A 14258-nucleotide genomic window follows, 5' to 3' on the forward strand; every position below is an offset into this window, starting at 1 on the left:
TAGCTAGTGGTTCACTGCACTTACCCCCCTCCAGCCCTGCCCTGACTTCCAGGGACCCTGCACTTTGTGTTGGCCTCAATCCAGTGTCTGGTCTGGTCCCACTGCAGAGACCTCAGCTTTGAATCATTTCTTTCCCACCCAAATCTTTCAGAGGGGAACTGCTGGTGAGGCGGGGTGGGGAACCACATCATCTCTGCCTTACACTTCTCGGAGGATGCCAGGCTGGACAGCGTGAACTGGTGGGGCAGGAATTAGTTCTGGGGCCTCGGCTGCCCAGCTGGAAAGACCCCAGCACAAGCAGCACCTGGTGAGGGCGGGCGGCGGGCCCAGGGCAGGCAGTGAGGCACTGGTTTTGGCCGCAGAACATCCACCTGGTGGCACGCTGGCTGAGCACCCTGGACAAGAAGGTGGAGCGGTACAGCATGGGCAGCCACGAGGACTACCGGGTGTTCATCAGCGCCGAGCCGGCCCCCAGCCCTGAGTCCCACATCATCCCCCAGGGCATTCTGGAAAACGCCATCAAGATCACCAACGAGCCACCCACCGGCATGCACGCCAACCTGCACAAGGCCCTGGACCTCTTCACCCAGGTAGGGTGGGCACGGGTGCTCGGGGCCAGGGAAGGGCGCAAACTGCCAGCTGCTGCTCTGTGATTGCAATCACCCAGAAACCAAGAGCAGGCACGCAGTGGATTGTGCGGCGCTGTAGCATCGCTGTGAGTCCAGGCACGTGATCTCTTTTTCCTTTAGTGTTTCATTTTTATTGTATTTTGCAGAAGTATCTGTCCATGACAGATGGAGGGGGGTATGGGAACCTGGTCCTCAGCCCCCAGCCCGTTCCAAGGCCAATGAACAGGAGTGGCACCTGGTCCAGACTTAGGCTGGGAGGTGGGGTGCTGAGGCCTTTAGGAGGACGAAACAGCTGCACTTCCTGGCACACCGTGGAGGGAAGGGCAGCAGATAGGGGCGCAGTTACCCCAACATCCCCTCCAGGCTCTTCCCCGGTGCCATCACTGAGGGCTGGGAGACAGGCCTGCCTGGTCCCTTCCAGGCTTCAGCTAGCTTTTAACCACTGGGCCACCTAGCCTCCTCTGAAAGATGGGTGAAGGTTGCACATGAGATGACTGGCAGGGAATCGAACCCAGGTCTCCCGCATGGACGGGGAGAATTCTAGTACTGAACCACCACTGTACAAAGATTAACACAGTGGAATCTCACAAACCCAGGGGTCTAGATTCAGAATTTGGGCTGGGTTTGCCTTCCCTGGGGCCTCGTGAAAAAGAATGGGTTGACTGAGCTGTCCCCATCCCTTCTAGGAAGACGTTACCGATTGTTTTTAAAGACTTGGGGGATAGCGTTTGTATGTAAGTGAAGAGAAATGCTGAAAATAACAAAGGAACATTATTTTTCATTAAAGAAGTCTTGAAATGTCCGGAATTGGGAAATGTTTTATTAGGAGGCAGGATAAATAATTTGGCTTTGTTGTTGGGCACCCACGTGGAATAGATGTCCAACTCATAGCGACCCCATGTGATAGAGCCGAACAGCCCCACAGGGTTTTCTAGGCTGTGACCTTTATGGGAACAGATCACCAGGTCTTTCTCCCCTGGAGCCACTGGTGAATTTGAACCACCGACCTCTCAGTTAGCGGTCAAGTGCTTAGCCCTTGCACCACCAGGTCTCCCTAATTTGACTTGTAATAAGTACTTAAAAAGCAATAAAACTGCATTTCTGAAAGAAACAAAGACAAAGGAAATGTTCTGTCAGCCTTTACAGACCGGTCGGTTTGTTTTCGGATGATGATCCATGAGTTTTAGCCCACCCCTTCCCGGCCCCCCCATCCCACACCCCCAGTGAAGCGCCTGGCCAGGGTCCCACCCAGCTGGGGCCGCTTGTGAAGCTCCCCCTGCCTGTCTCACCTGGCTGACGTCTGGCCCCGTGACCTAGGACACGCTGGAGATGTGCACCAAGGAGATTGAGTTTAAGTGCATACTGTTTGCCCTGTGCTACTTCCACGCCGTGGTGGCCGAGAGGCGCAAGTTTGGAGCCCAGGGCTGGAACAGGTCGTACCCCTTCAACAACGGGGACCTCACCATCTCCATCAACGTGCTCTACAACTATCTGGAGGCCAACACCAAGGTCAGACACAAAGTCACACCCCAGGGTGTGATGGGATTCCCTCCCCTCCCCTCGCCTCCCCTTTCCACTCTTCCTCTTCCCTTCCCTTTCCACCCATAAGGAGCTCTGGTGGTGCAGTGGTTAAAGCGCTCGGCTGCTAACCGGCCTCTCCACAAGAGAAAGATGTGGTATCTGCTTCCATAAAGATTACTGACTCGGAAACCCTATGGGGCGGCTCTACTCTGTCCTGTAGGGTCACTCTGAGTTGGAACTGGGTTTTGGTTTTTCCTTCCCTCCCCCCCTTCCTTCCTCCCTCCTTTATTTGTTCTTTTTCTTGTTCTTTCTGTCCTTCCTTTCCTTTCTCTCCTTCTTTTTCTTTCTTCCATTTCTTCTTTCTTTATTTCTTTGTCTCTTATGTTGTTCTTTGTCTTATGTTTAAAAGACATTAAATGCAATTCGTAGATCAAAGAAAATCTGAAAAACAGAACCACCTCTGACCCCAGCAGCCTGGTGTAACGTTCTGACCCAGTCCTGTGACCCCTCCTGCGTCGTCGTCAACCTTTTGGCAGTTTTTCTTGTGTTATCACCACCCCTGGGGGCCAGGCCAGTGATGTCTGCCTGCTCTGCTTGCACCTGAACAGGCCCCAGAAAGCAGGTTGTCCGGGGCCATCGAGGGGCTGCTGGCACACAGATGGGACACAGTGGCCCCCTGCCTCACCGCCGGTGGGAGTGCTGTCAGTGTCAAAGACAGAGCCCAGGTTTGGGAAAGGAGGGGTCAAAAACACCTCCCTGGAAAGACGGGAGTACTCCGTTTTATCGAAAATTAAATGTGTAAAATCACGCGCAGCTGCCACAGAGGACTGAGGGCAGCCTGTCCTCAGGGAACAAGTCCACAGGGAGGGTACAGCAGGCCAGGTGGGGAGACACGGGTGGCAGACGCACGCCTGGAGGTCAGGAGCATGATTTGGGGAACACGGCCTAGAGGTCAGGAACAGCTTGGGGAATCCACGCCTGAAGGTTAGAAACAGCTTGGGGAACACACGCTGAAGGTCAGGTACACCGGCTTGGGGTCAGCTCGCAGGGCTCAAGCCCTCCACACTGTTTTGCTAGCTGTGCAGCCCTGGGTCCTAATGCGTCCCCCATCCAGATCAGCTGCCCCATCTACAAAGTGGGGTGTGAGGAGGGTCAGTGATGTGACACCCTAAAGCCTGGCGCTAACACAGCCCCACCTCAGGGGCCCCATGGAGGCTGTGCCCTCCTCGCCCCTGGGGCTCACCCTGCTCGCTCTTGGCTCCTAAATCTACAGCTAAAAGGGCCGTGGCGCGAGCTCCCCCTTACAAACCGAGGGGGATGAAAACGGCCCAGAAAACTCGGAGAGCCTGCTGGAGTGGACTGTGTCCCATCAGCCATGGTGTCAGGGCCCTGCCGCTCCCAGACCTCCTGAGGATAAGCAGGGTGTCAGGACCAAGCCGCCTGCACCAAGCGCCCTGGCCTGGCCTCCCTGTGTCCCCGGAGGCCTCTCCCCCTCTGCGGACACACTGCCAGCCCCCACCCTTTTCCTGCGGAGGCCTGCAGTGGAGTGGGCTGTGTCCCGCAGCCCCATCCTCTCCCCCCAGCTCGACTGAAGGAGTCCAGCCGTGCTTCCCACACTGGCCGGAAGACAGAGATCAGCTGGATGTTTGTTAAAAACACAGACCCACTGACTCCGACTCTCAGGGGCAGGCCTGGCGATGGTATCTCTAATCAGCACTCGGGGCTCTATCCGGGGGCGCAGGAAACAGATGGCATCCATGCCTTGTTAGGAGTTCCGCTGCCCCGGCCCCTGAAAGGACTGACCCTAGGAGGCAGCACGTGGGGGCAGTGAAGGCGGGTGGTGTAGTCACCTCCGCCTTACAAGAAAGACAGAAACTGCCTCTGTGAAGGGTGATGGGAAAGTTTTGGAAGGGTTAATGGCGATGGTTGAACGTGATGCTGAACTGTTCGTGTGAGGATGGCTGAAACGGCAAATGTTTCGTTAGCTACAGATTTACCACAAGTTTTGAAAAATTAGAGTTTTTTATTGAAGAAAGCATAAAGAAAGTGGACAAACAGGCCACAAGCTGGGAGAAGGTACCTGCAACACACGTAACCGGCGAAGGATCTGTATCCAGAACGCATGGAGAACTCCCAAAAATCCGTTTAAAAACCACGCCCCAGGGTGCTGGTTGGACGACGTGATGAGCATAACGTGGCTGCACTGGACGTGGGAAGGTCGCTGAAATAGCCAGCGTTTGGTTACCTGTCCGTTTACCACGACTAAAAAAAACAAGCTGCCGCCACAACAAATAAATGCAGAAAAAGCCGCTCAGAATATACTTACGCCGGGTATTTCTTAAGTCACAAAATGATAGTTGAAAAAATAACGTTTTTTTAATAATTTAATTGCTCGTTTATTCTGTAGGGAATATGGTCTTACACATAAAATTTTCAACCCACCTCTGTCTCTGAGCACTAATTTTATTTCTGGGAAATGGGACTATTTGCCTTTAAGCATCACTGTGAGCATATTAAGTGGTTTGTTTTTTTTTTTTAATTTATTGTGCTTTAAGTGAAAGTTTACAAATCAAGTCAGTCTCTCATACAAAAACTTATACACACCTTGCTATGTTCTCCTAGCCGCTCTCCCCGATGAGACAGCACACTCCTCCTCTCCACCCTGTATTCCCCATGTCCATTTAGCCAGCTCCTGTCCCCCTCTGCCTTCTCATCTCGCCGCCAGACAGGAGCTGCCCACATAGTCTCACGTGTCTACTTGAGCCAAGAGGCTCACTCCTCACCAGTATCATTGAAAGAATAACATTTTGAGTATAAACTCCTGAGACAAATCACACAAACATGAGGACAACGAAGGGGCAGCAAAAATGAGGGAACCCCCCCCTCCCCAGGATGGACCGACTCCATAGCCAGCAATGGACTCCCAACACACCAGGCTCGTGAAGATGGCCCAGCACCGCGCAAGGTTCCGAACTGTTGTACGTGGGGTGGCTTTCCCTAATGGCCTCCCCCTCCTCAGGTGCCCTGGGATGACCTCCGCTACCTTTTCGGGGAGATCATGTACGGTGGTCACATCACGGATGACTGGGACCGCCGGCTATGCAGGACGTACCTGGCAGAGTACCTCCGGGGAGAGATGCTGGAGGGTGAGGTGCTGCTGGCCCCTGGCTTCCAGACGCCCCCCAACCTGGACTACAAGGTGAGGCGGGGCAGCCCCCGGGTACCAGGTTAGACACGCTGTCACCAGGGGAGGCATGGGGGCAGAGGTTCAGGGTGGCCGGGCCAAGGGGGCTACAGTAATTGAGAGCTCCAGCGACCCAGAGGACAGAGGGCTTGAAGTGCAACCTCTGGGGAGGGGGAATGGAAATTTCCACTATGCATATGGGGTGGGGGGCAGTCCACAGATGGCAGACGTGCGTGGGTGGGAGGTTCTGGCTCCGAACGCTTAACAGACAGAGCCTGTGAGTGAGCCTTGGCAGCCAGCTCATTGGCACCTCTTTCCAGGGTTACCATGAATACATTGACGAGAACCTGCCACCGGAGAGCCCCTATCTGTACGGCCTGCACCCCAACGCTGAGATTGGCTTTCTGACGGTCACCTCGGAGAAGCTGTTTCGCACCGTCCTGGAGATGCAGCCCAAGGAGACGGACTCAGGGGCCGGCACGGGGGTGTCTCGAGAGGAAAAGGCAGGACACCTAGTACCCAGTCACCAGCCACAGGGACGAGCGGGACTGTCAGGAGGACCTGGGGGCCATTAAACCAAAAAACCCAAACCCAGTGCTGTCAAGTCGATTCCGACTCATAGTGACCCTATAGGACGGAGTAGAACTGCCCCATAGAGTTTCCACAGAGCACCTGGATTCGAACTGCCAACTATTTGGTTAGCAGCCGTAGCACTTAACCACTATGCTACCAGGGTTTCCTGGGGGCCGTTAGCAAGGCACATTCTGGCCCCAACTCAAACCTCGGAACTGGACATCTAGGGTGGGGCCTGAGGTGTCCCAGATGCAGGCTCATGCAAACCACTAGCCTGGGGTGGGGAGGTTAGGGGATTGTCAGGGCTGAGTATCTGTCCACGACCCCTCAGCCCCAGGCCCAGGCAGTCTGCTCATATGCTTAGGGCCCAACACAGTGCCAGCCCACTCTCCACCCCTGCCCTGGGCACACAAAGAGAGCAGCTGGCATCCCACAAGGGCAGGGATTCTGGCCTTCCCAGGACGGCCAAGGGGCGTTAAGACAGTCCTTCAGGTGTGCTGAGTGCTGACCACGGGCAGCATACGTCCTACAGACACACAGACTCAGGAAGGCTCAGGATGTAGGAGCGCTGGTGATGCAGTGGTTAGAGCAGTCGGCTGTTATCAAAAAGGTCGGCAGTTCAAACCCACCCGCAGTTCTGCAGGAGAAAGATGTGGCAGTCTGCTTTCTTAAAGATCACAGCCTTGGAAACTCTAGGGGCAGCTCTACTCTGTTCTGTAGGATCGCTGTGAGTTAGAATAGACTCAAGGGCAAAGGGTTTGGTTTCTTTGGTTTATTGCCATTAGACCCCATGATCTGTTGTCTGATGATTGAAACAAGGAAGGTGTGAAGTGCGGTGGCGCACATGACCCCCGTGGGCCCCCTGTGACCAGCGCGGACTCTACAACCAACATGAGGACAAAGTCACAATCCCAGGGCTGCCTGGTGAATGTGATGGAGGGAGGGAAACCAGCTTGGCTCCAGGGATGCCTGATGGCCCCAGGCCACCACTGTGTGGTCCTGCCATGGGACCAGAGCACCCTAAGCCTGCTACCCAAGGTTCCCCCACCGTGAGGCGCATGGCAGCAGCTCTGGTCCTGATTCTTCTGCGACTCCACTCACCTCTCCCCTTTCCTCTGGATTCCGACCATGAGCCCCTGGGGCAGGAAGGGTTCCTGCTCTGACCTGCTGGAAATTTTCAGGTGAAGGCGGTACTGGACGATATTCTCGAGAAGATCCCAGAGGCATTCAACATGGCGGAGATCATGGCCAAGGCAGTGGAGAAGACACCCTATGTGGTGGTCGCCTTTCAAGAATGTGAAAGAATGAACATCCTAACCAATGAGATGCGCCGTTCGCTCAAGGAGCTCAACCTGGGGCTTAAGGTAAAAAAAGTATAGGTTGGGAGACCCCAGGAATGTGACACGGCGGGTAGGCTAGCCAGTGACCCCACGCCACTCGCACCTCAGCTCCTTGGCATTGGCGTGGTGCTGCCTACCCCTTCACGCCCCAGCCTGGCATTCTGGACACTCGGGAATCCGCCACTGAAAACCCCATCGGGCAGTTCTACTCTGACACATGTGGGGTCGCTAGGAGTCAGAGTCCACTCGAGGGCAGCTGGCTGTGTGTGTGTGTGTGCGCGTGTGCACGTGTGTGCATGTAAGTACTGCCTTATTGCTATCAGACCCCACTATCTTTTGTCTCATGGTTGAAGCCAGGAATTTGAGAACTGCACATGGCCCCGTGGGCTCCAGAACGGGGGAGGAGGGGGTATCCTGATTGTCCCCTGGCAGGAGACACTGGTGTGGCCGAGCAGGCTCCATCAGACCCACCTCAGTCCTGCCCCCCACGGAGTTCTCTCAACAGCTCACGACACATTGAGGCAGAAGGAGCAAATCACTGACCACGTCGGCTGGGGGCGGGGAGGACGTGCAGGCCCCCGAGCACTGTGTGTATTCCAGGGGGAGCTGACCATCACGACTGACATGGAGGACCTGTCCACGGCTCTGTTCTATGACACGGTGCCCGACACGTGGGTGGCCCGGGCCTACCCCTCCATGATGGGCCTGGCAGCCTGGTACGCAGACCTGCTGCTCCGCATCAGGGTAAGGAGGCTGCCCTCCAGGGGCTGCTGCTAGGGTGTACTGGAGCACCCAGGCACTGTGGGGTGCAGTGTGAAAGGGAGAGTGTCCCCGCCAGGGCTGGAGGCTCCTGCTGGCCAGGACTCTATCAGGGTGGCCAGAAGGGCCTGTCCACGCCATGCAAAGGCCAGTACAACGCAGCATTTCCTCCCCAAGAAAACAAGCAGCTCTGACTATCAGCACAAAAACAGAGCGTTCTCTCCAACGAGCACAAAAGGGAAGCTGTGGGGGCCGGCTGCCTTCTCTGCAGCCAAGTGACAAGGGCAGAACCAAAAAAAAATCCTGTTCCTGTCGAGTCGATTCCAACTCATAACAACCCTAAAGGACAAAGTAGAGCTGCCCCATGGGGTTTCCAAGGAGCGCCTGGATTTGAACTGCTGACCTTCTGGTTAGCAGCCGTAGCTCTTACACAAAGGCAGAAGCCTCTCTTAAAAAAAAGAGTTGCTATCAATTCTGACCCAGAGCAACCCTATAGGTCAGAGTAAAATGCCTCAGGTTTCCAAGGAGTGGCTAGTGGATTTGAAATGCTGACCTTCTGGTTAGCAGCCGAGCTCCTAACCACTGCATCACCAAGGCTCCTCACTCTCCCATGTCGCCATTCCCTTCTTGACCCTTCCCGTCTCTCATTTAATATGGAGCCAGACAGTGAGGCTCACCACGGGAAGGCAGCCGAGCAGCACTCATCACTGTTGGCAAAGCACTCTGGGCTCTGGGAGGCAGGGAGTGGCCCTCCTCTCAGCTCTGCCTGCTTCCCCGCAGGAGCTCGAGGCCTGGACGACAGACTTCGCACTGCCGACGACCGTGTGGCTGGCAGGCTTCTTCAACCCACAGTCCTTCCTCACGGCCATCATGCAGTCCATGGCCAGGAAGAATGAGTGGCCGCTGGACAAGATGTGCCTGTCCGTGGAGGTGACCAAGAAGAACCGGGAGGACATGACCGCACCCCCCCGAGAGGGCTCCTACGTGTACGGGCTGTTCATGGAAGGTAAAGTGGCACTGGTCGCGGAAGCCGAGAAAACCAGCTCAGACAGCTGTGCTGCGGGGCCGGAGGGGGCTGCTGGGGAGCTTGGGGCCAGGCTGACCACTCAGATGGCATTCGTCTGGGCCTGAGAACGTGCTCAAATCAAGGCCTGGCAGAGGCCGGAACATTCCATCCCAGTCGGCTGGCTCAGACCCTGCTTTACTGGGATGATGGTGCTTTGAGAGCAGCTTAATCCCTTTGAAGGCAGCGAGGAAAGGGGCCCCCCTATCTTGGAGCAGGGGCCCTGGGTGTCAGCTTGTGGGTAAGGGCTGTGGCAGAGGTGATGGGGTCCAGCTGCTCCCCTCTGGACCCAGTACTCCCGTCCAGTCCCCTGGCCCCTGGGCCCCGGCTGAGGGCAAAGGCCGTGGCTTACCATCTCTCCTCTGGAGCCCAATGCAGCCATCACGTGGCCAGGCCCTGGTGGCAGGAGGGACAAGGGGGCCCAAGCACGCAGTAGGATTCTCTCAGAGCCCCATCCCTGCCACCAGGAGCAGGCCAGAGGAGAACTGGGGAGGCCACATCCCCAGGCCACTCTGGGTCCATCTGCCACCACAAACCCGTGCCACACAGTGGCCACTGCCACCCCTAACCTGTCAGTGGTCAGGCAAGGCCAGCAAAGGTGAAGACACCCCCTCCCCAGTCCCCGTATCACCAAAGATGAGCACAGCCCAGCCATTCTCCGTGTTTATTTTGGAATTACAGACAGGAAATAAAAACATCATGAAATAGGGTAAGCAGAAATACCGGTGGTCTGGTTCAAGGCAGGCGGGGTTTATAGATGCGTATGTGTAATCACTCATTCTGCGTCTGCACACGGAGGGCGTCGGGGAGTTGGGCCGCCCTAAGTGCAGCTGGAGTTGGGCTTTCCTGCCACAGAACTGGAGGAGGCTGGCAGAGGAGGCTCTGAGTGCCGGAGCGGAAACGGACGGGCCCGAGCACCTCAGTGTCAGCTGTTCCTCAGAGCAGAGCGGGCACCTGGGCAGCCAGGGCGTGCTCATCGCTGACCTGAGAAGTCCTGCATCAGCCCCACTGTTGGCAGTGCCTGGGCCAGCCTGGCCCCTGGCACCTGGGGACAGAGCCAGGACTGAGGCTCAGGCCCAGCCCACCTCTGCCAGGGGGAGGGGTCCCCTGGCATCCCCACAGGCAGGGTCCACTGCATCCCCGGCCGCTCTGTCCCTGCAGGTGCTCGCTGGGACACACAGACGGGAGTCATCGCAGAAGCGCGGCTGAAGGAGCTGACGCCAGCCATGCCAGTCATCTTCATTAAGGCCATCCCTGTGGACCGCATGGAGACCAAGAACATCTATGAGTGCCCAGTGTACAAAACACGCATCCGTGGGCCCACCTACGTGTGGACCTTCAACCTCAAGACCAAGGAAAAGGCAGCCAAGTGGATCCTGGCGGCCGTGGCACTGCTCCTGCAGGTCTAGCAGGGCTGGGTCCTGCGCGGCCCACCCCCCATGCTCTCGGGACAGACAGACGGCCTGACCACGACTTCCAATCAGACACTCAGCCTCACCACCCTTATTATTTTCATAGGAACAGATGTTCGCTGTTTTCTGAAATAATGGGCGCACTCTACAACAAAGCGTGTCTGGACTAGCCAAAGGGTGGGGCTGCAGGGAGGAGGGCAGCACATTAAACCCTAGAAGTCACTCGGTCTGCGGCTCTGATTCACGCCACCGGCCATCAGCGCTATTCCTGACGGCCTCCGGGGCCCGAGGTAGGCTTGGCGTGGCGTAAGAGGGAGTCAAGCATCCAAGAACTCAGCCCTCAAACCCTGGCTTCCCTGGCTGGTTGGCAGCACCTGGGGTCAGGGCACAGCAATCCCTCCCTCCGCCATACCCAGAGCAGCCACCTCCACACACGGCCGTGACTATCCTCCCTACAGCACTGTCCCTTCTTCTGGGGTCACCTCCATACACAGCCATGACTGTCCATCCTACAGCACTGTCCCTTCTCCCAGGGACAGGATGACCTCTCTCCATCACAGCAGTGGCTCTCCCCGCCCCAGACTATGGACAAACCACTCCACACAGGGGCCATCATCTCCCGTAGCTGAGGAGCCCCCTTCAACTGGCTATGCTTTCAGAAACAGCTGGGAACGTAAGAATGTGGGACCATGGCGGGGGTGTGGGGGCACCCTGCACCTGGGCCAGTGCCTTGGAGGCCACAGGTTTCTCATTTCCAAAGAAAATCACCCGAGCCCGCAGTCCGCTCTAGTTGTATGATCCCAGCTCCCTGAAGCTGCCAGCTGGTGACTGGCCCCAGCAGCTTGCCCTACAGCTTCTGGCCTGGTGGCTGGGGAGAGGGCCGGGAGCTCATTAGGATGTGATAGGACAAGTCGAGATGCTCAAGATGGACACATGGCCACCATTCTCACCCCACCATGGCACAGAAGCTGAGGCCAAGAAATCCAACCTCCAAAAGAAAGAGGCTCCTCTGTGCTGGACTCTGGGTGCAGGAATGCCAAGTGCCCAGTCCCTCGGGCAAGGCCTTTAGTCTCTCTGTGTCTCAGGCCTGGGGGGCAGAGGGCCGAGGAACATGACTGCGCTCTGCCTGGGGTCCGGGGCCTGGGCCTGGAGACAGGGCCAGCTGACACCTTGGGCCTCCATCTGACTGCAACTGTAATGATTTTGGCAAAAGCGGAACCAGTGAAGCCAAACGTGTGCGACCCTTCCAGGCCACGCCGCTACCAGCAGGATGGCCCCAGCAAGGGGCTGGCCTGTCATTGGGGGCCACGTGCCAGGCCTGGGCAGTGGGGTGCAGACGAGAGGGGGATGCAGCTGAGAACCTGGGGGCCTGGGGAGGGCACACCCTGGTTCCAAGTTCAACTGCATCCTCAAGAAAGAGCACGGCTTCCGGGTGCGTGCACACCAAACCCGAGACGTCCCAGAACCCTCACTCTGAGGCTGGTAACGCCCAATCCTGGGGCCAGGTGCCGATCAGAGAAGGAAGAATGCCCTTCACCGTCCCTCTGTAGGGCACAGACGCCAGTCCCTTTGGAGTCACAGCAGAAAGGCAGGAGCTGGTGCAAACTAGCGTGGCTCAAGGCAGCTGCCTCTCCGGCCAGGAGGGGGTGCTACAGTCCGTGGTGTCCAGACCTAAGGGCCAGGCTGCAGGGGTCACTCTATGACTAGGAGAGACAAAGCTGCCAGCAGCCACCCAGCAACTCATTCTCGATGACTGCGATACCCACAAATTTGGCGTTTTTCCAGTTTTGCCTTGAGAGCCTGAAATAAACCCTAATTCACTCCACACGTAGGGGTTGTGGCTAGCTGACAGAATTCTCGTCAAACTTTCCAGATGATTCACCCCTGGGGGACAACCCTATTGTGCCAGGAGGTCGGGGCACTTGCTTGCTACACCTCGTCTGGATTCTCCTGGCTGACAACGTGTCAGGGGGCCTGGGTGGGGAGCACTCCTGGGTGCTCCGAGGGCTGGGAAGCCTGTAAAGGACGGTCCTGATGTCAATTAGCAGTGAACAGGGCCCAGGGCCGGCACAGGCAGCCAAGGGCAGCAGAAACGGCACCACGGATTGCCCAAGCGCGGCCGCAGCACAATGGGCTTTACTCTGGTCCCACGGAATCTGCAGGAATGTGTGCTGTTTACCGAAAGCCTCTCTCCACACAGAAACCCAGGGGCCCTGCACATTCCTTTGGCTTCTCTTGGCTAATTATCCAACAGGACAATCTAATGACTGGTTTGAAGGCCAACAGCATTAACGGATGTGCTGTGTGTGGCCACAGCCACCCACTCCACCCTCTCCCCAGCCCCTCATTAAAAACCTGCACAGCCACCTGGCCAGGGAGGAATGCGCCGATGTCCTGGGTCTAAGACCAGGTCCTCCCGACCCTGAAGGTCCCCCATGCTCACAACAGATGACCGCAGCCTTCCCGAACCCCATGGAATGGCCACAGGAGGGAGACTGGGACACTGCTCCCGAGCGACAGAGCAGAGGCGGACTCCAGACTCCTCCAGCGCCCAGCCACAGGCCTCCTCTCCAGGGGGCCTCCCTGAGCCAGGGCCACACACCTGAAGCAGGAGGGAGTAAGCTGGACAGTTCTGAGACCTACTGTCTGTGTCATAAATACACACGGCATATGTGTTAAGCCTGCCCTGCATAAAAACACCTTCTGAGCAGATACGGTAAAAATGAGGGCCACTCAGAGGAGAACCCAGCTGCAACCATATGTGCCAAACTCTGCACAGTGCACTAGCCATGCACTGAAAAACAGGGAAGAGGGGGTATATCCAGAGAGATGCCGCCTCTCATGGTAGCGCAGCCCTGCCGGACTCCGGCTAGGCCTACACTGAGTGATGTGGCCCCGGCGGGCAGCTCTCCACGCCGGCAGCCTCTGCCACCACTGGAAGGCTCCTCTGAGGGCGCAGCGAGAGCCCTGTTACTCAACTTCACACTGCCAGAACATGACAGCGTGGTAACCGTATGTCACAGCCACGTCAAGGAGAGAGCAAGGCAATAGCCACAGCCTGGTGCGCACAGCCCAGGACGGGAGCCAGAGCCACTCTCCCAACCAGGGGTACTCCCTCCTTCCCCAGCTTTCCACTGTCCTGCCACTGTGCTCCCTCCCAGGAGGGAGAGCTGGACTTGCCTTTCTGCCACCTGGGTCCCTTGTCTGGGACCTACTCCAGGACTGCCACACATGCTGACCCCACCGCGGCTGGCCCACACGGCACTGACCCCTCCACAGCCAGCCTGGGGCTCAGAGAACAAGTGGAAGGGGAAGAGGCTGCCTAGGCTCCAACACACTGGTGAGGGCAGCTGTGACCGTGGAAATACAGCACTCTACACTCAAGCAATGACCGGGTCCCTGGGAGCGCTCTGCACCCGACCAATGACGGGGACCCTGGGAGCGCTCTGCACCCGACCAATGACGGGGACCCTGGGAGCACTGGTCGACTTGGAAGCCCCAGCAGCCCTACCAGCGAGCTCCCGGGAAAGCCCTGCTGAGGGTCGGCACCAGAGACACACCTCTGTCCTCAGAAGAAGTTCTTAATTAGTGGGGTCACCATCTTCACCCAGAGCTTCACCTTCCGGCTTGGCTGCTCAAAGGTGGCTGAGGACACCACACCTGACCTCAGGTAGAGCTGCTCTTGCTCCTGAGGAAGAAGAACAAATGGGAATCGTCAGTGTCCCCTCCAGCACAGGTGACACCCAGCACGGGTGACACAGCCTGCTGGCCCCAGCC

The 14258-nt window shown here is 57.2% G+C and overlaps 2 protein-coding genes across 7 annotated transcripts in view; one reads left to right on the forward strand and one right to left on the reverse strand.

The window, feature by feature from the left end:
- Positions 1 to 10585, forward strand: part of DNAH17 (dynein axonemal heavy chain 17) — a 115124-nt gene extending 104539 nt beyond the window's left edge. The window contains exons 73-80 of the mRNA XM_064270638.1: positions 363 to 590; positions 1947 to 2138; positions 5170 to 5349; positions 5655 to 5837; positions 7089 to 7271; positions 7848 to 7991; positions 8787 to 9012; positions 10231 to 10585. Of these exons, the coding sequence (XP_064126708.1) occupies positions 363 to 590; positions 1947 to 2138; positions 5170 to 5349; positions 5655 to 5837; positions 7089 to 7271; positions 7848 to 7991; positions 8787 to 9012; positions 10231 to 10478 (1584 nt within the window). The 3' untranslated portion in view covers positions 10479 to 10585. The remainder of the gene's footprint in view (positions 1 to 362; positions 591 to 1946; positions 2139 to 5169; positions 5350 to 5654; positions 5838 to 7088; positions 7272 to 7847; positions 7992 to 8786; positions 9013 to 10230) is intronic.
- PGS1 (phosphatidylglycerophosphate synthase 1) overlaps positions 10212 to 14258 on the reverse strand; it is a 37833-nt gene continuing 33786 nt past the window's right edge. For 3 of the 6 annotated variants that reach the window (XM_064270643.1, XM_064270641.1, XM_064270642.1), the window contains one exon: positions 14057 to 14169. Coding sequence is in view for 1 of the 6 variants with exons in the window: in XM_064270639.1 (XP_064126709.1) it covers positions 14050 to 14169 (120 nt within the window). In the remaining 5 variants the exon portion in view is untranslated. Of the gene's footprint in view, positions 10324 to 14041; positions 14170 to 14258 lie in introns of those variants that run through there. The other 3 variants (XR_010318277.1, XM_064270639.1, XM_064270640.1) reach the window with 2 other exon arrangements.

This window comes from Loxodonta africana, chromosome 18, assembly GCF_030014295.1.
Source record: "Loxodonta africana isolate mLoxAfr1 chromosome 18, mLoxAfr1.hap2, whole genome shotgun sequence".
Taxonomy (NCBI): Eukaryota; Metazoa; Chordata; class Mammalia; order Proboscidea; family Elephantidae; genus Loxodonta; species Loxodonta africana.